This window comes from Rhipicephalus microplus, unplaced genomic scaffold, assembly GCF_043290135.1.
Source record: "Rhipicephalus microplus isolate Deutch F79 unplaced genomic scaffold, USDA_Rmic scaffold_48, whole genome shotgun sequence".
NCBI lineage: Eukaryota > Metazoa > Arthropoda > Arachnida > Ixodida > Ixodidae > Rhipicephalus > Rhipicephalus microplus.
In genome coordinates this window covers 1,948,882-1,976,667 of record NW_027464621.1, presented here as the reverse complement: position 1 = coordinate 1,976,667, position 27,786 = coordinate 1,948,882, and the positions used below count along the sequence as shown (strand labels likewise).

The following is a 27,786-nucleotide window of genomic DNA, read 5'->3' as shown; positions in this document are numbered from 1 at the left end:
ATTGACATTCTGCTGTTTTGTTTCGTTGCGGTCATTTCCATGTTGCACAGGATAACTGATATCATTTCTGCATCAACCAGTTTCTGCCTCAACGACAAGCTCATCCTCTGTTCCTTATACCAGGGCAAATCTTTAGGGGTGAAGCTTCCAAAGCCGTGGGTCTGTTCCTCCTAGCTCACCATGGTTCGTGACTGCCTAGTTCAATGACTCACTCAGCCGGAGTGGACAGACAGATGGACGGCTGAACATACAGATGAATGGACAGACAGACAGATGTACAGAGGGACAGACGAATGCACAGACAGAAGTACACACGCATGCACGAACGGACGCTTCGCCCCACTATTTATCATTCACTCTGTAGATATTCTGTGATTATTTTCTCAGATGTGAACCTCTCTCCATGAGAAACCTGCATTTCTTATAGCTTCGTGCTACAAATTGCTGCATGACTACTGTTTTCTTTCATGCACAATTTTTTCTGTGCCACTTTTACAATCAAGCCATTTGGCATTCATGCATTGAGGCAGTCATCATGGGATACTCACCTCCAGACTGCCCAAAGACCCTCACCGCTGAACCAGCAAAAAGCACTTTGCTGGCGAAAGACTGGGACAGCTGTTCTGGCAGCAGCAGATTGGATTTCAAACGAAAATCTTGCATTGACGCTAAAGGGGCCTGCAATGTCAAAAACAAAACATTCACACAGATGAATGCCGTCTTCACCCCAGAGTTCTTATACAGTGGTATGTCTTGGATGTGAAGTCTTTATTACAAATGAGCTTAGCCCAATGACTGGACACTAAGTCGAAACCCGCAATAATGAAACCCTGCGAGTACGAAATCCCCGCGGCAACGAAATATTTCCGGATCCCCGACTAACGTTCATAGAAGCCCATGTATTAGATATCTCGTGGCAACAAAATGTTTTTAAACAGCGATCCCGCATTAACGAATTTTCTACCACGGTGCAGGCCTTATTTTGCCCTCCCGCCAAAGCTTAACTGTCGAAAATATGCTCTTATGCATGTTATGCGCACTCAAAATTTGTAAACGTCTGCTTTTTGCCGCGCTAGCCTGAGTACCACCATTTTTGTTTACTTAAATCAGCGATGGGGTCTGTGTCCTGCAACATGCCTGGCCGGCCCTAAAGTGACGCATCTGTTGCGTGTGGTGTATAGTGTGTAAAGAGGGTGGAAGCGTAGGCATACATGATAACAATTATCTTTGCCCTCCCTACCAGCGAAATCAAAATGTGACAGCGCAGTGGGCCATGAGCCTTACGCAAGATCCTGATGAACGCGATAGCAGAAGACCATTTTCCGCTATGTTTTTTCGTGAATTTTGATCACACGGAGCCATCTTCTTGTGAACGCATTAGCTTGATCGTCCTGTACTAGATGCCTCCGGTAGCACAGCGTCTCTGCAAGAAGAGACGCACGCGGAGAAACCCAACCCGCGGGTTGTTTTGGATGCGGTGGACACCATTCACTCCTTCTTCGGCGCACATGATGACGACGTAGCAACGGACCACTTTTTCCAGTGCAAAAGGAGAGCTTTGAAGTTGTTGCATGGCAAGGGTCGGCAAAGTCGGCAACTTCTGGCAATAAATTTTCGTTCTGCTGGCCATATCACTGTTTTTATGTCTCATACTCGCGGCAACGAAATTCTCGCGAAAACGAATTTTTACGGTTTTCCCGGCGATTTCGTTATTGCGGGGTTCCACTTGTACTTCCGTAAAAAATCTAAGTTGCACCACAAGGACGAAGGAATGAACAGAAGTTACAAATTTAAATGTTATACGAAATTAGATTAGCAGATAACTATATTAGATACGACCTCACGAAACGCAGCAAGATGCTGGTTGAAGGGAATATAGCCGCTCCAGCGATCGAAGCAGTTTTTTGTGTAGCCAGTTTTCTAAATGTAAAGTGTTGAGTGCATAGCAAGTTTAAAAGCCGTCTACTGATGTATGTTGAGATAGCGCGTGCACCAGTGCTGGCCACTGCCCCCTTTTGAGCAAAGTTGCTTTTCAAGTGACGCAGCCCCTGCATATGCTCCTCCGCCTGAAGGACAGCCGGGACGCTTTCTCGCTGCTTGAGAAGCCATTGACTGCAGACTTTGTTACACAGGGTAATGTTATCTCATGCACTTCTTGTGCGACAGAGTTGGCTAGCTCGTTTCATTTCCGTTTTATCCATGTTCGTACACAGCACCTGCATGCTTTTACTCGCTGAGAACGCCAATGCAGAGAGAAATGTGCGGAGCACTCCGGCAGTAGCAAAAGCTTGCGAAGAGTGTCAATATAATTGTTAACACAATACACTCAGACATCGATATAGCAAAACCAGATATAATGAAATATTAGTCATAATGAAGTAAATAAAATATAGTCTTGCAATAGATATAGAGTTAGGAATAAACCTGTACAGTGAATTTTTGAAAGTGACAAGCTGATTTTATAGTAAGGTGCTACTTTATTATAACAAAGTTTGAGTGTAAAACAAACAGCTACTAGGTTTAACTAATGACCAAATTTATGTACTGTTTCTCACTGCATGAATACCGCGGACATTAGCTATTGCTTTCTCTCAAACAAAAAACAAAATGCATGTTTTTCTTACAACACTTTGCAAGTTTACACAACTTTAAAGAGAATATCTATTGAAGTCCTGTATAGCAATTACACAGAATTTGTAAGGTATCACCTAAAGTATTGCACATTAGCACCGTCTGTCATTAAAAAACTATTAATTTGTTAATGCCAGAACTTAGCCTTACCACCTTTTTATAGGACAATGTTCAGTGTGTAAGGAAAAAAAAAGCAATTTGAAAATTTCAACAGTTTCTTCCCTGTATGTGTCACTGCATAATCATAAAAAATTGACTTGAGAAATTGCACGAAATCAACTAATGAGATTCTACATCTAGAATCCACTGGAATAGGCTGGCAATAGGATGCCTACCAACCTATACCTATTAACTACTAAAAGTTTACCTACATGGCAAGATGTGTGTTACAACTAACCTCTAAACAGCTGCTGCTGGTGTTGGGCTCTGTTAGTGATGGGTCACCACCCAACGCCTCCACAAAAAATTCTTGATAGGGGTCCCGCAGAATACCATACAACACCCAGGAGGAAATCTGTTGGCACAGCACTCCATAGCCAGCCTGCAAGAGCCTGCACAAATGATGAGAAAGTTGAAAGAAAAATAATTTATGTGTAAACTTTGTAAAGAGGGTTTATTGAAGGACTGAGCAAGCGGCTGGTAGCTCGAAAAAAACGCAGCCGGACCCAGATGACGGAGCTCGATAGCCGACCACGTGCCTTTTTCTTGTGTTGATAGCTGACCTGATGGTATCAACGTCTTTCTTATTCACTATAATTACCCCTGGCAAAAAAGTTGAAGCCATCCTGGCAATCTAACACGTGGGGACAAGCAGGTCAAAGTAGGGCTTGAGACGGTTTACGTGAACAATATCACGTCCACGCCGACGACGGTCGCTCGGTGGCGTGACCTCACCCGCGTAATTCACGAGTGAGGTACGCTCGACCACGCGGTAGGGACCATGATAATTAGAGAGTAGCTTGGGTGATACACCAGGGGCGCAGGGCGATACATGAAGCCATACAAGTGCTCCAGGAACGAACGTTGGTGCAGAATGATGTTCGCCGTCACGGGTCTCCATCTGGCGCTATTGGTCGGATGTAGTAAGTCGCTTGGCTAGCTTGCGGCACTCTTCTGCGTAACGAGCGGCTTCCGAGACAGGCGTGCATTCGGAGGGATCCGGTGAGTATGGCAGTAAAGTGTCGATGGTGTGCGATGGTTGGCGACCGTACAGGAGAAAAAATGGGGAAAACCCGGTAGTGACTTGCGTAGTGGTGTTATACGCGTATGTGACAAATGGAAGAACGAGGCCCCAGTTTGTTTGATCAGAAGCGACATGTGTAGCGAGCATGTCCCCCAGAGTACAATCAAACCGCTCAGTCAAGCCATTCGTCTGTGGGTGGTAGGCTGTACTCTTCCGGTGTACAATATGGCACTGTTGAAGAAGTGCTTGGATTACATCGGAGAGGAAAACACGCCCTCGGTCACTGAGGAGATCTCGAGGAGGACCATGCCGAAGCACAAAACAATTGAGTATGAAAGTTGCGACGTCTTGTGCTGCAGCTGTGGGGAGAGCAGCAGCTTCAGCATACCGTGTTAAATGATCCACTGCCCCGATAGCCTATCGGTTGTTTGCCGTTGTCGATGGTAGTGGTCCATAGAGGTCAATTCCTACTCGGTCGAATGGGCGGTCTGGGCATGGAAATGGCTGCAATGAACCTGTCGCAGGATGTGGCGGGCTTTTCCGCCGCTGACATTCGTGGCAGCCGCGAATGAACTGGCGGACAAAGGTAAACATTCCACGCCAGTAATACCATTTCGTAGGCGCTCGTAGGTCTTGAATACACCGGCGTGAGCACATTGCGGGTCGGAATGAAACGACGCGCAGATAGTAGAGTGCAGAGTTCGGGGAATGACTAGTAGCCATTTCCTACCATCTGCTCAATAGTTGCGCTGGTACAAAAGGCCATCCCGAACACTGAAGTGCGGCGCCTGGCGGCGCAGTGTTCGAGTGGTTGGAAGTGTCGGTTCCTCGGATAACGTGTCAAGAAGCGAAGCGATCCATGGGTCGTTGCGTTGTGCAGAAGAGATGGTGTCCTCGTCAAGAGCTGACGTGTTGTCCGAGGAAACAGATGCAATGTCCGGGGATAGGGGAGATCGCGACAGTGCATCAGCATCGGTATGTTTGTGGCCGGAACGACATACAACGCGAATGTCATATTCTTGAAGCCAAAGAGCCCAACGGGCAAGACGACCCGACGGGTCCTTGGGCGAAGGTAACCAGCATAATGCGTGGTGGTCCGTTACTACATCAAAAGCACGGCCATAAAGATATGGGCGGAACTTGACAAGCGCCCAAATGATCGCCAAGTATTCCTTCTCGGTGACGCTGTAGCTCAATTCAGCCTTGGTGAGAGTTCTGCTGGCGTAGGCGACGACATACTCAGCAAAACCAGGCTTGCGTTGCGCGAGAACCGCACCGAGGCCGACACCATTGACGTCGGTGTGGACCTCAGTTGCTGCCATAGGATCGTAGTGACGCAGTATTGGTGGTGAAGTGAAGAGACGACGAAGGGTAGAGAAGGCTTGGTCACACTCAGAAGACCATGACGAAATATCAGTGGTGCTGCCTATAAGTTCGGTCAAAAGCGCAATGATAGAGGCGAAGTTGCGCACAAACCGGCGAAAGTAGGAGCATAACCCCACAAAGCTTCGTAACTGCTTCATAGTCGTTGGTTTGGGGAAGTCGGCGACAGCACGTAACTTAGCCGGGTCTGGAAGTATAGCGTCCTTTGATACGACGTGCCCAAGAATCGTAAGTTGCTGAGCAGCGAAGTGACACTTCTTTAGGCTGAGTTGCAGCTGAGCATTCTTCAGGCACGTGAGGACGTGTTTGAGACGCTCAAGATGTGTTCCAAAGTCTGGCGCAAAGGCGACAATATCGTCGAGATAGCAGAAACAGATTTGCCATTTCAAACCCCGAAGAACCGAGTCCATCATGCGCTCGAAGGTGGCAGGCGCATTGCAGAGGCCGAAGGGCATGACATCAAACTCATATAGACCGTCCGGTGTCACGAAGGCTGTTTTTGGTCGATCGGCATCTGCAAGGGGGACCTGCCAATACCCTGAGTGAAAATCTAATCATGAAAAAAAAAAAACTCGGCACATTGTAAAGTATCAAGGGCATCGTCAATCCTGGGTAAAGGATACACATCTTTTCGAGTGATCTTATTTAGGCGCCGGTAATCCACGCAGGAGCAAACGGAACCATCCTTTTTTTTTTTTTTTTTTTTAACGAGCACTACAGGTGAGTCCCATGGACTTTGGGAAGGTTGAATGATGCCGCGTTGTTTGGGACGTTAAACCCCACATATATCAATCAATGACGCCGCGTTGCAGCATATCGTTCACCTGCTCAGTAATAACTTGGCGTTCCGCTGCAGAGACACGATATGGTCGTTGTCGTAGTGGCGCACGGGAGCCGGTATCGATGTAATGTAGAGTGGTAGAAGTGCGGCCAAGTGAAGGTTGAACAACATCGAAAGATTCGCGGTACTGGTACAGCAGTTGGAGGAGTTCAGATCGTCCAGATGGTGACAGTCCGTCTGCGATCGCCGAATCGAACACTTTCGAAGCCTGTAGATTAGAGTGGTTAAGAGCACTGACGGCGGCGAGGTCACCTTGGGGTGATTCTTGCGGCACGGTAAAAATTTGTACGTTATCAATCGGCTGTACGCATCCAAGAGACTCGCCTTTAAACAGTTTGATGATATGCGGAAAGGGATTGGTAAGGCAGAGAGCACTGGCTCCATTAGAAATTGGGAGGGCTGAATAAGGGAGCAGAAGTGGTTTCCGACTTAGAAAGAGGCTTGATGGCTCAAAAAATGCTACTTCATCACGCATGCCGTCGGAGACCACAGGAGAAAAACAGTTGTTGTCGGTGGAATGTCAGTGTCCTCTTTGACAACTAGCTTGTGCGCGGCTTGATTAGTGTGGTCGTAGGGCTGGTCAAACAACGGAAGCAGTTCAAGTTTGGAACGGGCACAATCTGTAACGGCGCGATTACGCGATAGAAAATCTCAGCCAATATGATGTCATGAGAGCACGAGGAAATGACGATAAACTCAACAATGTAGTGGTCCTCTGCAATTGTGAGTCTGGCAGTGCAGGCGGCTATAGGTCGAACAGGTTCTCCATTTTCTGCACATAAGAACATCATATCAAGCGGCATGGTCACCTTTCGGAGCTTGCGGCAAAGTTTGGCATCTATAACAGACACAGCGGCACCGGTATCCACAAGAGCGTATGCATGGGCGCTGTCTACAAGAACTTCGACAATATTTGACGGCAATGTGCGAGGACTTGAACATATCGATAGCGCAGTTCTTGCTCTTTGAACTGCGACGGCTAGTTTCCCTCATTTTGAGGGGCTGGTCGTGGACGCAAGGGTGACAAGGAGCGTTGATTGGGTGAAGGTGAGCGACGAGACGAAGTTGCCGGATAGTCACGGGAAGACGTGTTCGACTGATGATCCGAACTTTCATAACCAAAAAGGGGTCGGTCCGTGTAGTTGCTTCGTGGTCGGGCGTCTGTGTAGCCGGGCACGCGACGACGGCAGTATTGGGAAATATGGCCAGGGCCGCCGCATGCAAAACAGATCGGCCGGTTATCGCGCGTTCGCCAGGCATTTGCAGCAACGGGCGCCGCCCAGGCAACATACGGCTGAGTCGAGGCTGTGGTAGCGAGGGGAGGAGCCCATGCGACGGAAGACTGAGCAGGAGCGGTGACATGCGGCAGTCCATTGAACGGCGAGGGCTGGTGTGGCTGCTGCCTCTTTACTGCGTCACCATAAGTAAGAGGCGTGGTGGCAACTTGTTGCTGAAAGATACTGGCATAGCCTCGGCAATCTGGTCCTGAAGCCCATGTCGGAGCATGGGAGTTAACGGGGTCGGTTGCCGCTCTTGCTGCTGCTGCGGGAGCTCTTGGCACTGACAAAACGGCAGGAGGGAAAGCTGACATGCGACCTCCTCACACACAAAGTCTTTCATTTGTGTTAGAAGGCGGGAGTGGTCAGGTACAACGTCCAGAGCAGCGAGTGGTTGGTTAGGCTGAAATGAACGATGGGTGAGAGCTCGTTGCCGTCGCAATTCATCGTAGCTCTGGCACAGAGTTACCACTTCAGACACCCTGCCAGGAGACTTCGCAAGGAGCATTTGAAATACGTCGTCATCGACACCTTTCATAATGTGCTGGATCTTGGCACTTTCGCTCATTGCGACATCGACACGCCTGCAGAGATTGAGTATGTCTTCGATAGAGGCGGTAAACGTTTCGCCAGGTTCTTGTGCCCGTGAGCGCAGGCGTTGTTCGGTGCGCAACTTCCGCACGGCAGGGCGACCGAAAACAGAGGATATTGCCTGCTTGAAAGCGGCCCAGTTTTCGAACTCGGATTTGTGGTTTGTGTACCACAGTTTCGCCACATTAGCCAAGTAAAAGTTGACGGTGCTCAACTTAGCAGCGTCATCCCACCTGTTTGGTCCACTGACTTTTTCGTAGGACGACAGCCAGTCCTCGACGTCCTGGTCTTCGGCGCCCGAAAAGATCGGGGGGTCTCGCTCGTGAACCGGGCCGGGGCAAGTAGCGGCCGTGAGAGGTGCTGTCTGTTGGGCAGCGTCAACTTGCATGGTCGACGGCAGGGTGCAGGATCGGAGTTCCAGGGTGTAGGTGATGTAGTTACCCCGCACCTCCACCAAATGTAAAGAGGGTTTATTGAAGGACTGAGCAAGTGGGTGGTAGCTCGAAAGGAACGCAGGCCGACCCATATGACGGAGCTCGATCGCCGATCACGTGCCTTTTTCTTGTGTTAATGATAGCTGACCTAATGGTATCAACGTCTTTCTTATTCACTATAACTTTAACACTTAGTCGTGTTGTACCTGACATATTCTGTAACGAGATGAACTTGAACTACGGATTATTAAATACAACTAGGCACAGAGCTTGCTTTGTCATCATTTACTTCAATACCTTTTCTATTTCTATGGCAAATGGCAAAGCTAAAAGTACATGGTCCTAGAAGTGCTTTTACAGGGAAAATGTAAAGTCTGTCAAACTGGAAGATGCATCAACGAGCGGCTCAGGGAACACACACAAAAGATTAACAAAAATGCAGATAAAGGAGCCCATCTTGTGGCTCATATTAATGCTTGTTGCAAATGTGAGGCACGATTTGAAAGGGCATAGGTCCTTGGCAGGAGCAACCACGAGCATGTGCGGCTCGCTTTGAAAGCATATCATGTCAGAGGAAGTGCTCATCCTTGCATAAGTGACACGTCCCTGTCCCTGCAACCATCCAAGTTTGATTTCATTTCATCCCGTATGTAATACACCGATTCATTTTTCAGCTCTATTTCATTTTTATGTTCCTGCTTTTTTTTTTCAATTGCGAGGCACGTGCGTGGCAAGGCTGCCTTGGAGGTATATATGCTTTGACAATTGCCGAAATAAGGTCAGTTGATAGTCAGAGCTTGTGCGTGTCGTCTCTTCCTTTGTGGTGTGTCTACGTTTGCGCTGTAGAAGTAATTCTAGGATTATGAAACAAGTAGGCTCAAAAGAATTTTTACTAGAAGTACATGGTTAGCTGCAGTACACATTTATATTAGAAAGCTTTCATCCCAGGACTGCACAATGTTTAGTGAAAGTGGTGCAAGAACCTGCATATAGTGTGTATACCAAAAGGCTAGGCTAGAAAGTGTTTTACAAAATAACGGTGTATGTTTTTTCAGCTGCCTGGACGCCATAGACATTCTTTGGTACAGTAACACTTTTTGGGAGCAGTTCCATTGCAATAATTGTTTACGGCGACGCTCTTCGACAAACAATCAATCATAGGTTGCAGCTTACATAAAATGAGTGAAAGTGGCACTAGGTTATAGAATAACATCCTCCAAGAATTGCCACTAAAGCCAGAATTTTATGAAGAAGTCTATAGGGAAGCCTGTACGTAGCCATTGCTATTTCAAATATCAATAGAGTTAATCTTGCAGGCTAATACCCTACAAGTAGGTGAGAAAATCATTACTTTTTAAGTTCTTTTTAACAAGGCTTCTACAGCACTAAAGATATGTGGTTAAGGAGAAGGCAATATTATACAGCAATGAACTAACCAGTTCTTTATTAAGATACGCATCAAGTTAAAAAGATACTACGATACTGTGATGCAACGATTAATGCAACCTTTATTATACCGCAAGGGCACGGTTAAGTGACCACACCCAAGGCACAAATTGCAGTCAAGCCGAGTTTCCATAACCAACGAAGACAACGAACACCCGTGATAATAAGCATGTATGAATAATGTAGATAAATCTGATGAATGCCCAGTGTGGGCGTTCATTAGACATGATATTAATACACATCATAGAAAAAGAAAGGCAGTAAAACAAGAATTCACCAGCTCTTGAATCACCTTTGCTTTAAAAATGCTTTTTTGTTTTTCCAGAATTTTTATTGTTCAAAAAACACGCCTTCCCACATTACAGTGTAAAGTGTGATATTTCATCGTCACAGTGAATAAAATTTTGCCATTACAATAACGAGCATGTTCAACAAATATTGTGCTCTGGCTCACTACGACCAAAAAAATGTGATAAACATTATAACCCCTATAGCATGGTACACAAAATGCCCACACTCACAGCGACATGCTTGCTTTGCCAACAGGGAGTGCTGTGGTACAGCTCCGATGCAGGGACTGTAGAATGTTGCAACCATGCACTTGACTGGATTCGATTTCAGCAACAAGGTCATGCAACTTCAGAAAAAGCAGGTGGTACTGCATGCAGAAAAAGTACAGTGAGAATGCTTGAAAATTCGAATAACAGCGCAAAAGATGTGAAAAAGACAGACACCATATTGTTCGTTGTTGGACATGTCGAAAAACCCCGTACCAACATTTCGAGTGTTTAATGCAACTCAAACAGAGCTACTAAGAGGAAATTAAGGTAGATGTAGACACGAAGACAAGACGACAGCTTGAGTACTGCTATCTTGTTTTTCCTCCGACCTCCACCTCTGTTTCATTTTACTACGAGTTGTGGCAAGCACTCGAAACAAGGTACCAACCAGCCCCAACTGCTACTACATGGTACAGTTGGCAGCGTAAAATAAGACACTCGGGAGACGTTTCATGACCAGCCAAAAAAAAAAATAAGGGCATAACAGGATTATGCTGCATCCACGCTCCAATAGAAGATCAACATCCAGTATACTGCATTAAAATTCTGGCAAAGGTAATGTTTGCTGTCATATGACCTAAGCCCAGTGTTTGGATGTCTCACACTGGTTGGCATAAGAAAAAAAACACTCACTTTTTCGAGCCTCTCTTGAAACCGCATCAGAGAGACCTCATGTGCCCCGAGAACTTCTTTTTCAAGAACAAGCAGCTCATCTGCGTACTCGTACAGGACTTTTTGCAGCCCTGAGCAGACTGCATGCAGATACAAGCCACGTCTAACTGGCCTCTGGTCTCCCTGAGCGCCTTTAAATGAGAACAGATGCCCCAGTTGAAGTTTCGCCTTACACAGAGACAAAAATATCTCCCCTGAAAGCAATTGTAATCTTAGTAAGTGATGTTAAAATGATCTGCTTCCAAGGAGACTACATCTAAGTTATCAGAGATGTCCAACTGGAGGGCTCCAACCGTTTTGGTTATACAGGTGTCCCTAACATTCACCTATTCGACCTTAAGTGCACCGTAATGTTGCCCATATCACAATGCAACCAGAAGGGCCAACACATGACCGTGAAACTTACTGCTCAGCAGAACAGTGTGCTCGCCATCAAGTTAAAGGGACCTACAACTGACTCTTTTCGATCCAGTTTTTTCCTGCGTGACGGAAAGCTTACCCTTCGTAGTGATCGTAGCTGCAGTAGTTGATCCCAAGAGCTTGTAGTCATTTTATAAGCAGTATTTTTCGATCTGAAAGGCTCTGAACACGGTAGTGCCTTTTCATACAGCAAAGCTGAGTATTGATAGTGATGCCGGTAGGCTTCCTGGTGGCTTATGCATGCTGTCGTTGTTCTTATTTTGCAGGATTTTCTGGAACTATGCTTAACCACATTTCTTCTGCGCTTTACAACTATTTTTTTTTTTAAACAAGCCATTAAAATGAGACGGTGTGGCTCTATAGAGCTTCCCTGTGTTTGTACCCCGTCGCCAAGCCAAGTAATCTGAAACAAAACTGCGCATATGTCACGCAAAGGCAGCACTACTTCAATGCGTACTATTAACGCAAGCTTATACGTATACTTTTATAAAATATTATTTTTTTGCTATAATGAATCAAACAATATTTCAGTACTAATCAATAAATCGTTGATCGTGTACATTAAACCATGGTCACGTGGCAAGGCATTCATGAAAGTTTATGTGTTTGCCTCCGGAGACACCACAAACCATTTTTCGTGATTTTCAACGAAAAAATAAAAACAAAAATCCACTTGTCACGAGAAAAAACAGGGTTGGTTTGAGTCACTATAAGGGACAATCTTTCCTTTCATGCAGTGATCTCATTTCATGTTCTAGGCAGTTGTCGGTCCTTTTAAGTCGCTAGACACACACCACCTACTTCTTTTGCTTGGTCCAGTGCATTAAAGAAACATGCAACAGTTGTGTTGTGCATGTCACGTCTAGCAAATGACATCAAGTGCGAACAGGTGCTGAATGGAAGGGTGTACACATATAGTGGTGGTCTCCATCCCATCTTCTATGAAACTGAAACAATATTTTAGTGCCAGCTACTCACAATACTATGCAGGTATGGGCAATGACAATGCCTCTGAAAATCTGCAAATCACATGCTTCTTGGCAATGTTTGAAAATAAAAAGAGATACACGATTATTACCACTCGCGATGAGACTTCGGTGAGTTGACACGAAAGTTCGCAGGTACTTGACATGGTAGCCTAAAGCACAAAGCCTATCCAAAATCAGTGTTTCAGATGGGTGCATAAACGGAAGTCCTTTGGTGACCTGAAATAAAGTGCACAACAATTAGAAACTTTTACAGGAATTATATGTGTACCTGAACTCTTTTACACGTTCTTAAAATCCCTAGAGCCATAAATTTCGCTTTGAAATGACATAACTCATAACTCATGAAATGACATAACAGATATCAACTGAGAATCATAACCAAGTTAGGTATCAAATTTAATAGAAACTGAAAAGTACGAGCCCAGCAGGTGAAGTGTCACCTTTCTTTAAAGGCCGCAATTTCAATGGAAGTTCGTTTCTACATCGCACCGGGACAGTTTCGCAAGACGCCATATCGTTCGAAGAGATTAACATTTTATGAGTGTAGATATCATTGCCAAAAACACAGTATGTTCATTTCAGACATGGCGAAAAAAATTATCGTAAGATCGCAAAGAAATTTCAGATTGCTGTTATCGTTGACTAGTCGACACTGCCTCCGTAACATTACCGAAAAAGTGCCTTCTTTTTCCACAAAAATGCTTCCTGGGTATCCATTCAAAGCGAAAATGAGTTCGTGAAGCATTTTCTTGGTTTGTGCAGAAATAGATGTCACTGAATCGGCATAATCGACGCCAAACTCGAATTACAGCAACCTTCGTTGAGGTGAAAGCTCGTGCTTGATTGCCGCCATAATGAACCTATTGTTACTATGATTACAGCGATGCGGCTGACTATAGTGGTTTTAAAATAGTCACAAATCCCAGATATTTATTGCAGTAACAATTAACCACTATTTTTTGCGTTTTATAACATTACTTCTCGCATATGAAAATATTATGCGAAGAAGTTGATGCGGTGACAATGTCAGTGATACTCTTACGGCACTAGCGAGGCCACGACTGTAGATGGTGGTGGTGTGCTGCAAGTTTCGGTTTTGTGGACTTCTGGCAACAGCATTTTGTTTTGCGCGATTCTTCAGGAAAAGGTATTTTCGCTCCAGTGTGAAAAACCTACTTAAAATGAAGTTCGTTCACGTTGAAACATACAGACTTAACTCAGCCACATAGCTAAACTGATGCAAATCTGCTGGAATGAAGTGTATACCTAAGAGCTCGTTTTTCCGTGTTTTGACACAATATTAATAAGATCTAACAGACAGTAATGCCAAGTAATGTATAGGAGAGTTTATTAGAACCAATGTGATGTAAAATAAGAACAAAGAAAAGTGGGTGAAAAAATAACTTGTCGTGAGCAGGAAACGAACCTAGGACCTTGGAATAACGCGTTCGATGCTCTGTTATTTTTCACCCACTTTTCTTTCTTATTTTACATTACATTGGCTTTTAATAAGTTCTATACATTCCTTGGCATTACTGTCTGTTAGATCTATACTGTCATTACTGTCCGTTATATATATATATATATATATATATATATATATATATATATATATATATATATATATATAAATGAGATCTAACAGACAGTAATGCCAAGGAATGTACTGGGGAAGTTATTAGAACCAAATGGAATGTAAATCAGAAGAAAGAAGAAAGAAAAGTGGATGAAAAAATAACCAGCCGTGAGCAGGAATCGAACCTGCGACCTTCGAATAACGCGTTCGATGCTCGAACGCGTTTATACTATATATATTATTTTATACTATATATATATACATATATATATATATCCCACATTTCTTGAGTGGTCCATGGTGGAGGTGCCAGCAGAAGAATCTTTACAGACGATATGTTGACATTGCTGTTAGCAAATGTTAGCAAACTCAGCGATTCCGTACATCTAAATTTTGTGCAACGGACTACAGTGAATGCTTCACCACACTAAAGGAGCCATATAGAAGACTTTCCGGCATAAAAAAAAGCAATAATGAGAGGTTTTGCTGCTATATTCAAGTTATGATCAGTGGGTTATAAGTTCACAACACATTACCAATTTATTCACCGAGCTCAAGTAATGCCTCTACCGAACTGTTCTCCCAATCACTTTTTTTTTCATTTATTTTAAAGATTGCTAACTGTTGCTTGCTTCTGTCAAAGGACCTACTACTATATGGTTATACAATAAAGGTACTGCATGGGACAAAAGACTGTGGTGCACAGGTTCCATATGGCAAATTTGTGCTTAGTTAAATATAAATGACCATTCTCATTTAATACACAAGTGTGCATTTTAAAATCTACTAAAGGAGGAATCTTTCAATTAGCGGCTATATATGTTCTCTGGTTAAGTTAGAACTCCACTTTTTGCAAATATGTCCTGTGCTCTACGAAGTTTTGCACAGCTTGAGCTACAATGCAAGAAGTGTCAATATTCCTACTGACTACAACTTCGTATATGAAAGCATTGTAACTGTGTGCTAGCACACCATGATATTAAAAGCACATTTTTAGTGCCACATTGTTTTGCAGGTTTTGCCATGAGCATATACATGCACACTGATGAAAGTTTACAGGGGCAAGATATCCTGCAGGGAAAGGGTATTTTTGCAAGCGTTGCTTAGTCAACAAGTATACGTGCATAGAAACCTTTGAAACGATATATGTTCACTTCTGCAAAACTTTCTTGCACAGCACAGATGCAACGTTAAATATGTGCTCTTAATGTCATGGTCTACCACTGTACAGTTACTTTGGTTTCTTATACCGCAACGCATTGTGATTAAAGAAATGTTGTACATCAAGAGCCAAATGAAGTAGTGAATGCATCATAGATTTCTGTAGAACTGGCTATAAAGGGCAACACAGCTTACCACCACTCTATTAAAGTGATAGCACTTCACACCTTTTGAATTCATGTACTCAATTTCTTTTTGTTTACCATCATCTTGTGCTTGCTTCAACAACTTCGCAAGGTAGGTGGTTGCAGGTCTGTACAGATTTCTCACTGCACGTGCCATTTGACTTCCGATGCCAGCTATTTTTAAAGCAAATGTTTGACCAGTAGATCAATCTTCCACTTGACACATGACAAAATATGAAAAATGAATGCTCTTTATGCCCATGAACCTTCTCTTGGGCTGCACTGTCATGAAGCTACACGTAAATGTTTGAAACTGCAGGAAAAGTCAACCTTACTTGGAATTCCCATCGAGCCAGAAAATGCAATAATCAATCTTGGTCAATCTTATCACTTGTGCTAGTAACCATGAGGGTATGCCTATGAGGTATGTGTCAAGTCCTGTTTGCTAGAAGCAGCCTAATCCCATTGCAGGTTGGCACCTGTGTGACTGTTGCTCTATGTTAGTATCTGTATACAGATATATTAACATTATTTTATACTAAAGAGTATTATATTAACAATATTTTATATTTTATACTCTTCGCCCCGCCGCGGTGTTAAGGTACTCGGCTGCTGACCCGGAGGTCGCGGGATCACATCCCGACTGCAGTGGCTGCATTTTCGATGGAAGCGAAAATGCTGTAGGCCCATGTGCTTAGACTTGGGTGCACGTTAAAGAACCCCAGGTGGTTGAAATTACTGAAGCCCTCCACTATGGCAGCTCTCATAATCATATGAAGGTTTCGGGATGTTAAACCCCACATATCTATCTATTTTATACACTTGGCCGTATACAATCTATTTCCAAATACAATTGCTAACAAAATTCATCAACATTACACTTCAATCAACTAAAGAAACAAGCAGTATTTTCAACTCAACAATCGACCACATTCATACTCTCAATTAGGTGATAGAAGAATGCTCAGAATACACCCAACCACTATACATAGCCTGCGTAGATTACCAGAGGGCATTTGATTCAGCAGAGATATGAGTAGTCATGCAGACACTGTGGAATCAGGGCATCAAAGAAACATATATAAACATTCTGGAAGAAATCTAGAGCATCGATTGCCACCATAGTTCTTCATAAAGAAAGCGACAGAGTACCAATCAAGAAGGGTGTAAGACAAGGGATACAATCTCCCCAATGCTATTTACCGCGTGTTTAAAAGAGGATTTAAGAGGCTTATAATGGAGAAGTTAGGGTTAAGAGTTAATGGAGAGTACCTTAGTAGCCGGCGCTTTGCCGATGACATTGCATTCCTGAGTAACTCAAGGTACGAATTGCAACTCATGATTACGGAGTTAGACAAAGAGAGCAGAAAAGTAGGTCTTAAAATTGATCTGCAGAAAACGAAAGTAATGTACAACAACCTCGGAAGAGAACAGCACTTCGAGATAGGTAGCAGTGCACTTGACTTTGTAAAGGAGTACGTCTACTTAGGGCATGTATTAATCGCAGAGCCAAACCACGAGATCGAATTAACTAGAAGAATAAGAATGGGGTGGAGCACGTTCGGCAAGCATCCATAAATCATGACTGGTAGATTGCCACTATCCCTCAAGAGGAAGGTATATAACAGCTGCACCTTGCTTGTGCTTACGCACAGAGCAGAAACCAAGGGGCTTACAAAGAAGGTTCAGTTCAGCTTAAGTTCGGGATGGCGCAGTGAGCGATGGAAAAGAAAATGATAGGTGTAACATTAAGAGACAAGAAGAGAGCAGAGTGGGTCAGGGAACAAACCGGGGTTAAGAATACCACAGTTGAAATCAAGAAGAAGAAATGGACACGCGCCATGCACGTAGCACGTAGGCAGGAGAACCGCTGGTCATTGAGGGTTACTGACTGGATTTCCCGAGAAGGCAAGCGGGTTAGGGGGAGACAAAATGAGGTGGACAGATGAGATTAGGAAGTTTGCGAGTAATGGCAGCGGCAAGCACAGGACAGCATTGACTGGTGGAATAAGGGAGAGGTCTTTGTCCTGCAGTGGACATAGTCAGGCTGACGATGATGAAATAAAAGAAGTTTGGTCTCATGCTCCTTGAAATGAGCAGTTCAGCATCTGTGTCTTCTTGGTTCGTACCCCTTACTCAGTGGCACCACACAATAGTATGTTAAGCAAAAGGGCGATATGAAGCATTGTTACTGAATGCTCTGCTGCTGCACTGTGTCTGTATTTCTAAAGACATGGCACTGCTTATATCGAGCAAATGGCACCTCGTAAATTTTGTTATTACACGGAGATTTCTAAAAGTGTGCAAATAGGCCTACAATGATCACCTGGGTAACTTTCAAGAGATAAGCATGTTTGGCTCTGCAACATCTCTCAAGCTGCTACGCATTACATACTATCACAAGAGTGATACTTTTCTTAGAAATGTCAAATAATCTTAATAGAAATGTAGACAGTGTTGTTTTGTAATCCCTGTTGAACATCGTCAGGTTTTATGGAGAATAAAAAAATGCACACAGGAAAGAATATGCAGTTTGCTTGATGGAAGTAAATCTTTTTGCTGAATAGGAAGCAGTGGCAGTAACAGCTACGATGACAGTTAATCACTTCAAACTGTTGCCTTAATTTGTATGAATACTACATTGCTTTTCAGGTCTATTATATACAAGGACTTCAACAAAGATCAGCACAGTACTTTTCCATTAACAAAACAATTATTTAGAATCGGCACCCTCTTTCAGGTTATTCGGGCAAGTGGCTGCCCCCCTGCCTTCCTCCTGTGCGCACCTATGCCTCTGCTCACAGAGCTAGGGACACGACAGATCTGACAAATGATTACAACCCTCACTTACTCTCACCACATAAGCTTCAATATCTTCCTTTCCTCTTCCTCGCTATAAAAGCGGATGCTCTCTTTTGACACAATAAAAAAAAGGAGAAAAAAATGAAGATAACAGAACGTACATACAGGGGGGGGGGGGGGGTCGAAAGTTCCCAGGCCAATAACCCGAGTATTGCTATGGGAGCCAGCTACGTGACATCGTTTGATGCTGACCTTAATACAATTTTTCATGACTTGCTGCTTTAATGTAAAAAATGCTAGCAAGAAGCTGTGGTCTTTCAATTATTTTTCAATTATATTTCAATTATATTTTCTCAAGTGTGAGCAATCACTTATCTAACCATTACACCAATTGAACTGGAACAACCAAAAAAACTGCACATAAATTTAAAGGCCTTTGGCTTGGGGTCTGCAAGAATAAAAGAATACACAAAAAACATGAAGGCTTGATTCTCAGTAACAGTGACATTTTAAATACATTGGACCATTACTATATCACTGCGGCTGTAGCCGTACACCTTCACAACCTCTACCATGCATAAAACAACAATCCACGATAAAAAAAATATCACCAGCATCAATTTTCACAGAGTAGTTGACACAATTATTCTGACAGGTGCTACTGTTCTCATTCGATTAATTACAGGAACAGTTAGCTATGCCTACTTGGCAGAGATATCTGTACTGATATCAGCCCTCTGATTGTGTTTACTTCAGATTTGGGAAACGTAGTCAGCATTGTGGGAAGTCATCTTACTTGAAAATTTTCACAGTGACCTGTATCGCAGTGTGACCCATGGTAGATGGTACCCACATACCATAAAAAATATGCCTAAAGTGATTTGAAGATGCAACAAATTTAGCAAGTGTGTAACTGTTACAAAATCTGCATGCAACAATCGACTGTACACGCCTCTGGCAAGGCTATGCCACTTGCAGCTTCTTCTGAGCCTTTTATTTGAGAATGCACTTTGTCTTAAAAAATAATCTGTCATTCTGCAGAGTTACACTAATGCAGATTTTCTGTCTTGTTTAAAGAAAAGCAGTAGACTGATTGATTGATCTGTGGGGTTTAACATGCCAAAACCACCGTATGATTATGAGAGACGCCAAAGAAAAGCAGTAGCATTTCTGTTTTTAAGTAATAAGTTGAAATGAAGCAAGACTTTTTAAGTGGCTGTTTTTGTATGCCATAAATTTTGTCTTAAACATACTGGACATAGCAGTGTTACAGTGTACTGGTGGCTGATTGTGCAATGCATGTAATGGCAGAGCAGCGAGCGTGCCTGAAAATGAGCTGCAGGTGTGCAAGTTTAGTTGGTGTCGCTGTGTGTGTTTCCAATGTGACTACAGAATTGGCCAACGAAATACTGTGAGTACGACAAGGTGCGGGTGGGGTCTTCGAGAGACCACCGGCGAACTGTTTGTGTCTTTGCAATGTACATAGGCCAACGACAAGAGGAAAGACACTCTTAGAAACAGTCCACAGATCGAAATCGTTGTCGTGTCGCTCTAGTGTGAATGCGCTGTCAGGTGGTAGTTGTTTTTTTTTTAATTGTACATTAATAAAGTACCTTTGCATTCATTACGTTAAACCGAATGCCAGCCTGAGGAAATGTCTTTTTGTATTGTGTATATATAACCATCAAGGCACAGCTTTGTGCTTATTTGGTTGATTTCATTGTCTCCATTCTACAGATTAGTTCTGTGTCATTTAGGTCACTACCAAGGCAAGTATGTAATTACCTATTCAAACCGTACGCTTACTTTTAGAATGCTTGTGTGACTAAACTGCTGCTTCAGGATGAAATGCATGGCTGTTAAACTGGCATTCCCTTCATGTTGTTTGAGGCTCGTGTAATAGGTAGATAACACTGTATCTGATGTGCACACTGTATGTGATATTGTCTCCGACATGAAACTTGCGTAGATGAAACTTAAAGTTGGGCATGCTGGTTTGTCATTATTGAGCCCCTTCTGTAGTCTCACCTCTTGCACTGTGGATATGATAAGATATATATTTTTTGCACATTAAATTTCAGTAAACTGCAATCTGGGCATGGATTCTTGTTTTATGAGAAAAAAAAATTGGCAACTGGAAGGGACAGTTTTTGAAGGCCCTTGTTAAAGGGACATTTTTTCTCACAAAGCAAATGGGGCATTTTTTTCTGGTAGGTTTATTCAGGGGGTGTGTTTTTGGGGATACTTATTCCAGAAACATTTTTTCTGAAAACCTAATTTACGTTGTAGATACGTGTGTTGTTAGTGAAAGTTGCGTGACTACATTACGGCATTTAACTGATGCAGGTCTGTTGGACTGGTGCGTCCGACATTCACAGATGTCCAGCTTGCCGAGCATTACACCAATCGTATTCGCCTGTCGACCGAAAACTAGAGGTCTTTTTCAAACTTAAAGATGAAGATTAATGCTAATCGAGCCGTTTTTTTTGTCAGAAAATCAACGTCAAAAATGCATTTCATTTGCATTTGATTGATAACAATAAAAAAGTCTTGCAATCTGAAGATGGATCTACAAACTTTCAGGTTAAATATTGTTGATTTATGTCTGCAATCATTTATATTGTAAGATTGCTTTGGGATTTCATGTGAGAGTGGTATGTGAGAAGCCAATATAGTTAGTTTATGTAAACAGGCTACCAGCTGTACTCTAGAAGCAAGTGCCAAAATCTATGCTTGCCGTGAGGATCATGTGCACTCTGAAGCACTGCGAATTGCTGGCGAACTTTGAATTTCATCGAGGCTTAGAAAGCGTGAGCTTATAAAAGGTGAGTGCCAGTTTTTTAATTATCAGATAACAGCAATTCAATTTTTTTGTACCGGTTGAATTGTCGGATGCAAAAGTTTGGGGAATTTGCGGTGCGTGATGGAGCCACGAAAAACAGCATTCCTACGTTATATCAGCTGTCAGACGCTGTGGTGTTGAGGCTGCCAGGCCATGGCCTCCCCCATCAGATCTGGCAACGGCACTTTGATGAGGCTAAGCGCGGAGGCAACGCCCGTTCGCCTCATTGTGACATTGTGTGCCTATAGGTGGTGCAAGAATTCAATCTTTCCTTGCGATTCCATGTACGACAGATCCTGCAAACTTTTGCAGCCGACAGCATGTGTATGGAGATGACACTGTACGAAGTGCCTATGGCCTAAGATTCTCAACTTCTCCATGAAGGGACTGTCTATCGTTCGGACAATTTCTTCTCATTGTGGTGAAAATGACAAGATCATTTTTCACATAAAACGAGCATGCTTTTGTCTCGGTAGAAAAATTATATTAACTTGATGCTGAAAATTCTTATAAGAATAGCCGCTAGTCGCCCAACAGCGATTTGGTTCAATCTGGCAGGACAAGAAATCCCCACAGGTAGACTTATTTTGCTAAAAAACAAAGATGTATACCATGAAATTGTATTTTACAAACTTGAGGCAGCTTTTGGTTGTGTCAGAGAGGGCTTTGTTTTTTTTTCCCAAGCCTTTATAGACGTAGCACTTCGTGCGGTGTGTTCACCTGCCTGCCTACGGTGAAGGAACACAAACACAGCGTCTAGCGGCACTCGCAATAAAAAAAGTTTTCACTAAAGAGCAGTTTTCTGACTTAACAAATTTTGGAATTGTTCCGTTGAGTCAGCCCTAATTTAGTGTAATGTTGCACAAGTCCTCATGCGTAAAATGCACACTGGTATTCACCGAAATTATACATTGAAGATTTGCCATCACCTTCCACTCAAGATGTACATGCTGGCTCTCATATCACATATGCAACGCAGAACACCTAAACAAAATGGAAAGATGGTAAGGAGTTTCTGTTCTACAAAGCACGTTTCAGCAAGTCTCATGTTCGTTATAGTGGCACATTTGACGTACCATTATTGCTGGAACTGACCAACTTATCCGTTCGAATACGATGGTTTTTCAGGCTGAAGCTGGAGAGACTGGCATAATAATACTTTATTTGACAATTTGCAGGATTTATATGAGCACTATGGTATTTGCTTTATTATTAAATAAAACTTGAAGCCTGCAAAAACTGCATGCAATTCCAGCTTTCGCCGGCACTACAGTCATTGCTTTTACCAACTCATGTTGTGGGCATCTTTACACCAATAGATGATGACAAAATACAGATTGCAAAATCCTTTTTGAAAATTTCTGCTCACTTTTGAGAGAAACAGCTGCAAGGTTGTATGTTTCAGACGGTATGCTTTTTATTGTGATACAAAACAAACATCCTAAATGATGGTAGACAGTCCTTTCAACAGTTGTGAAACTTACCCCCGAATTCACAAACGCTCCTCGACTCGACTTTCACCCTTCACTTGACAGAGTAGAGCACTGTACCACCACTCGGCTAAAAATAATGCTGCACTACACAAGAATTGCAACAGACTATCGCTAATATGCAGTGACTTGCCGTACCTATAGAGATGGCGCTCCCATCAGCTTTCTCAAGTGAAGGCGAAGCGTTGAGTGAAGGGAGGTCCTAGAATACGGGGGTTAGCCTTAATGCTAGTGTACTACGTACTCATACAGATGAGCTGTCTTGAATAGTAGCTTGGATGTTTTGGAACATTTGAGTAAAGCTTGGTGACACCTTCAGTAGTTGCGTACTGAGGTACTAAGATATGTATCGGTGGGATCCTATTACAGTAAGGTCTGTTAATTATCTCATTAAAGCTGCCTGTTTGACTTCAGTAGTCTCTCTACAACTAGCCTTCACACCCCCAGTTCCCCTTTCAGCAGTGTTTTCACAATTTCTGATAAAAATTTCTAGCTATATCACTGAAGAGGGGGAAGCTGTGGCTCTTTAGCGCGACTTTTGCTTTGCAGTAGTGCAGTTTAGTTTATCAGAATGTTTTACATTACAATCACACTTGATTCCCTGCAAAGGTACTTCAAAGCACATTCGGCAAGCACTCTCAAATTATGACAGATAAATTGCCACTATCCCTCAAGAGGAAGGTATATAACAGCTGTATCTTGCCGGTACTTAGCTACGGAGCAGAAACCTGGAGACTTACAAAGAGGGTTCAGCTTAAATTGAGGACGACGCAGCGAGCAATGGAAAGAAAAATGGTAGGCGTAACCTTAAGAGACAAGAAGAGAGCAGAGTGGATTATGTGACAAACGGGGGTTAAGGATATCATAGTTGAAATAAAGGAGAGGAAATGGACATGGGCCGGGCATGTAGCGCGTAGACAGGATAACCGCTGGTCATTAAGGGTAACTAACTGGATTCCCAGAGAAGGGAAGCGGGTTAGGGGGAGACAGAAGGTTAGGTGGGCAGATGAGATTAAGAAGTTTGCGGGTATAAATTGGCAGCAGCAAGCACAGGACCAGGTTAACTGGCGGAACTTGGAAGAGGCCTTTGTCCTGCAGTGGACGTAGTCAGGCTGATGATGATGATGATGATGAAAGACCACAAGTGCTGGTTTAGATAATATTGATCCTTTTAAAGTAAAACTAGTTTCAAACTTAATATCACCACCTTTGGCAGTAATTATTAACAAGCTGTTTTCAGCGGGTGTGTTTCCGAGCTGCCTTAAGGCTGGAAAAATAGTTCCAGTTTTTAAGAAGGGTGATAAGACTTTTGTACAGAATTATAGGCCAATCTGTATCCTGCCTTTCTTCGGTAAGGTAATTGAAAAGTTATTCCACATTAGATTAATGCATTATCTGAAAAAATTTAATCTTTTATCTCCACAACGATTCGGATTCCTTCAAGGATATTCAACTGAGCTGGCAATAATTACCTTAAAGGAGGAAATTAAACAAGCTATTGATAGAGGGTTACTTGTGGGATCTGTGTTTATCGATTTGCTGAAGGCTTTTGACACTATAAATCATCACGTTCTACTAGCTAAACCCGAATCATTTGGTATGTCTTGTCCGCCACTAAGGTTTATTAAGAGCTACCTCAGTAAACGGTCTCAAGTGGTTCATGTTAATGGCCATCTTTCAACGCCCAAGTTGATTAACGTTGGTGTTCCACAGGGATCAATTTTAGGCCCACTTTTATTTTTGATGTTTATTAATGATCTACCTACCATTCTTACAAGGACCAAGTGCATACTTTACGCTGACGACACAACCATCTTTCAGTCATCTAAATCAGTTTCTTCACTCCAGTCTGATCTCACCACAGATTTACATAACATAACCTTATGGTGCCAGGCCAATTATCTTCAGACCAATGCTACTAAAACCGTGTTAATGTTGTTCCATTCTCCGCACATTTCACTTGACATGCAACCTTCCCTTCACATTGGTAATACCGTCATAAACATTTCCAGTGAAGCGCGGTTTCTCGGCGTCATCTTAGATAGCGAACTAAAATTTCATAAACATGCAGCATCACTCGTTAAAAAGATTGCATTTGGTATTCACATTATCGTCAAGACACGAACATATTTTCCGCTTCACATCATACATACTTTGTATTTTGCTTATATTCATAGCCATATTTCGTATTGCGTATCATCTTGGGCCAACACATATTTCACGCACATCGAACGTTTGCAGTGACTTCAGAATCAAGCAGTTAGATGAATGACTTTCAGCCCATTTTACTTCTCCTGCAGCTCGTTCTTTCCTCAGCTTAACATACTCCCATTGAGACAATTATTTTGTCATAGAATGTCCATTCTCGCCTTTAGACTCATCACGCATGACATATTTATTGCATGCATTGATCATCGTCACTTAACTAATGGTAACATCACCCAGTTTTCCCAGTGCAGTAATCTTCTTTTGCCGGCCGTAAGGAAAAACTACGGCAAGTTCTCAAACTTATTTACTAGCATAGCCATTTGTAATTCATTGCCTTTCGAATTGAAATCATCGCATAACATCCACATTTTCACTTTGCGCAGTAAGAAATATTACGTTCAGGAATTAATCAGCTGATCTGATTTGTGTAATTAACTGTTAATAGCTCTCCACAGTTCTGTGCTATTTTACTACTTCAATTTGCCTTTGTATAATTGATAACACTGATAATGAAACGTGTTGCATTTGTCACGTGGAGTTCATTAATATTGTTTTTTGTCTTCACTTGCTTTTGACTATTTGCTTGTTATTTTTCAATAGTGAGTATTACCATTATGTTGTGGATTGATAGTATTTTTATTGTTAATCAAGATTATTCATTATTACTCACAAGTCCGTATACTATTGCTGTATTTTTTGTAATTACCCCATTCATGTAGCCGTAGCAGGTCCCCCTGTCAGTTTCTCTGGAACTTTGGGACCTCCTGCTGTAATAACGCTAACCATGTAACTCAACTGAACTATTTAATAAACTTGACTTGACTTTCCTTCCCCTCTCCACACGCTCTGCATATCGTGTCTACCTCTTCGTCTTTGGCCCAATAAGTCCTGGTACTGGCCTCAAACAGTATAGAACTACCCCGAGTATAATCATAGATCCTTTCCTGGGCAATATCCAGCTTAGGAGTTCGATAGATCTCTAGTCTATTTTGCCCTGGCTGTACTAAAACCCCAGTGCTTTGAAAAACTCTGCGCGCTCTTTACAGAACATTATCAGGTGTTCGGCAGTTTCTTTTTCCTCTCCACACGCACTGCATACCGTGTCTACCTCTTCGTCTTTGGCACGATCAGTCCTGGTCCTGGCCTCAAACAGTAGAGAACTACCCCGAGTATTATCGTAGATCCTCCTTGACAGTATCCTGCTTAGGAGTTCGATAGATGTGCGAACTTTTTAATCATGCCAGTTCTCTACATGCCGGTCTCCGTTTCCTACACCTTCTTCTTAACCGATACTTCTTTTTGATTTGGCCCCCTGCACTTTTCTAAGTACTTACCCGTCAATTTTCTGGTTCTCTTCCTGGATTTGGTATCGACATTTCTCTTGTACAAGTACCTGAAAACCTTCCTAGTTCAATGCTCCTCCGCCATTTCTCACAATCGCTTCTCAAAATTCATCTTGCTGTTAGCTTCCCTGCCCTCAAATGATGTCCATCCCATGTCACCTTGTACTGCCTGATTATGTGTATTCCCGTGAGCTTCTAAAGCGAGCCTGCCTATTCCACGTTGATGAATTTCTAATCTTGCTTGTACCTCTAATCTCATGCACAAGACCGCATTGCCAAAAGTCGGACCAGGAACTATGACGCCTTTTCATATATATTCCTCTCACATCATCATACCTATTGTAATTCCACAGTGCGCTACTTTTCATCACCGCTGCATTTCTGTTACCTTTGGTCATTACGTATATTTCGTGTTCCTTTAGGTACTCCTTGTCATTGCTTATCCATTCACCCAGAGATATTTGTATTCATCTCTTATCTCTAGCGTGACCTTCTGTATCCTAAAATCACCACCTTCATTACCATTAAAAATCGTGACTGCCGATTTTTCTTTACTGAATCTGAAAGCTAACCCATCAACCTTATTACCGTAGATATTCATCAATCTCTGCAAATCTTCCTTGTTCTTGGTCAGTAGTACTTTATCATCTGCGTACGTCAATGCTGGTAATGCCTGTTCAATGAGTTTTTCTTGTTTGATGAAATAGAGCTTGAGGCCAAGTCCACTCCCCTATAGTTTGGCCTCTAATCCTTGTAGGTACAACACGAATAACAAGGGTGACGGAGGACACCCCTGCCTAAGCCCCCCTTTTATCTCTGTAAGCTAGGATGCCTGTTTTTCCCATTTTATAACTATCTTGTTACTTTTATAGATATCCTTTAAAGAATTAGCGACTCCATCTCCCACACCTAGTGTGTCCAGTATTCCCCACAAGTCCTCTTGAACCATGCTATCGTACCCTCCCTTGATATCCAGAAATGATAGCCAGAGAGACCTGTGTTCCTTTTCTGCTATTTCGATGCACTGCATCATTGATAATGAATTGTATTCCAACCTCCTGTGTTGCTGAAACCCATTCTCTAGTTCCCCCAGCACCCCGTCATCCTCTACCCATGCCTGCAGTCTCTCCTTCATAATCTGCATTGCCAGCCTGTAGACCACTGGTGTCACTGTTACAAGACGGTAGTTGTTTGTGTCAGCTTTGTGCCCCTTTTCTTTATAGATCATGCTCATCCTGCTAAGTTTCCATCCATCGGGGACTTCAGGATTGATTATTGTTTTGCTCGCTGCCTCTCTCAAAGTCTGCTTAGACTTGGGACCCAATGCCTTTATCAGCATATTTGGGATGCCATCAGGGCCTGTTGATATACTTCCTGGAACCCTTTTTCTAGCCCTTTCCCACTCTCTTTGTGAAAGTGGAGCCACTGCACCACTTGATCTATGCTTGTCTATTAATGTGCATAAGGCACATCCTTGTTGAAATTTTTCTGTCACCCTTGTTCTTATATTCAATAGCTTCGTCCCCTTCTATGCTGACACCTTGAGCTACAGTTATAAACTTCTGCTCTAGGCTTGTCTCATTTCTAAGGGAGTTAAGTTGGTTCCAAAATTTTGCAGCTGCCTTTCTATCTTTTTATGTACTTCTGCCACACTCTGAGCCAGCATTTTTAATCTTTTCATTGATCAGAAGGGCAGAAGGAATGCTTCGTTTCTACAGCTTAGAAAGACGTTCCCATTTTATTTCAACATCA

At 42.9% G+C, this 27,786-nt stretch overlaps 1 protein-coding gene across 3 annotated transcripts in view; it reads right to left on the bottom strand.

The window, feature by feature from the left end:
- Positions 1-13,281, bottom strand: part of LOC142788232 (gamma-tubulin complex component 4-like) — a 38,682-nt gene extending 25,401 nt beyond the window's left edge. Inside the window, exons 1-6 of one of the 3 annotated variants that reach the window (XM_075884817.1) lie at positions 13,098-13,281; positions 12,517-12,643; positions 10,980-11,212; positions 10,308-10,444; positions 3,029-3,182; positions 549-678 (exon numbers count right to left, since the gene is read on the bottom strand). In XM_075884817.1, coding sequence (XP_075740932.1) covers positions 549-678; positions 3,029-3,182; positions 10,308-10,444; positions 10,980-11,212; positions 12,517-12,643; positions 13,098-13,172 — 856 coding nt within the window. In that variant the 5' untranslated portion in view covers positions 13,173-13,281. The remainder of the gene's footprint in view (positions 1-548; positions 679-3,028; positions 3,183-10,307; positions 10,445-10,979; positions 11,213-12,516; positions 12,644-13,097) is intronic. The other 2 variants (XM_075884818.1, XM_075884819.1) reach the window with 2 other exon arrangements.
- Positions 13,282-27,786: the final 14,505 nt, after the last annotated feature.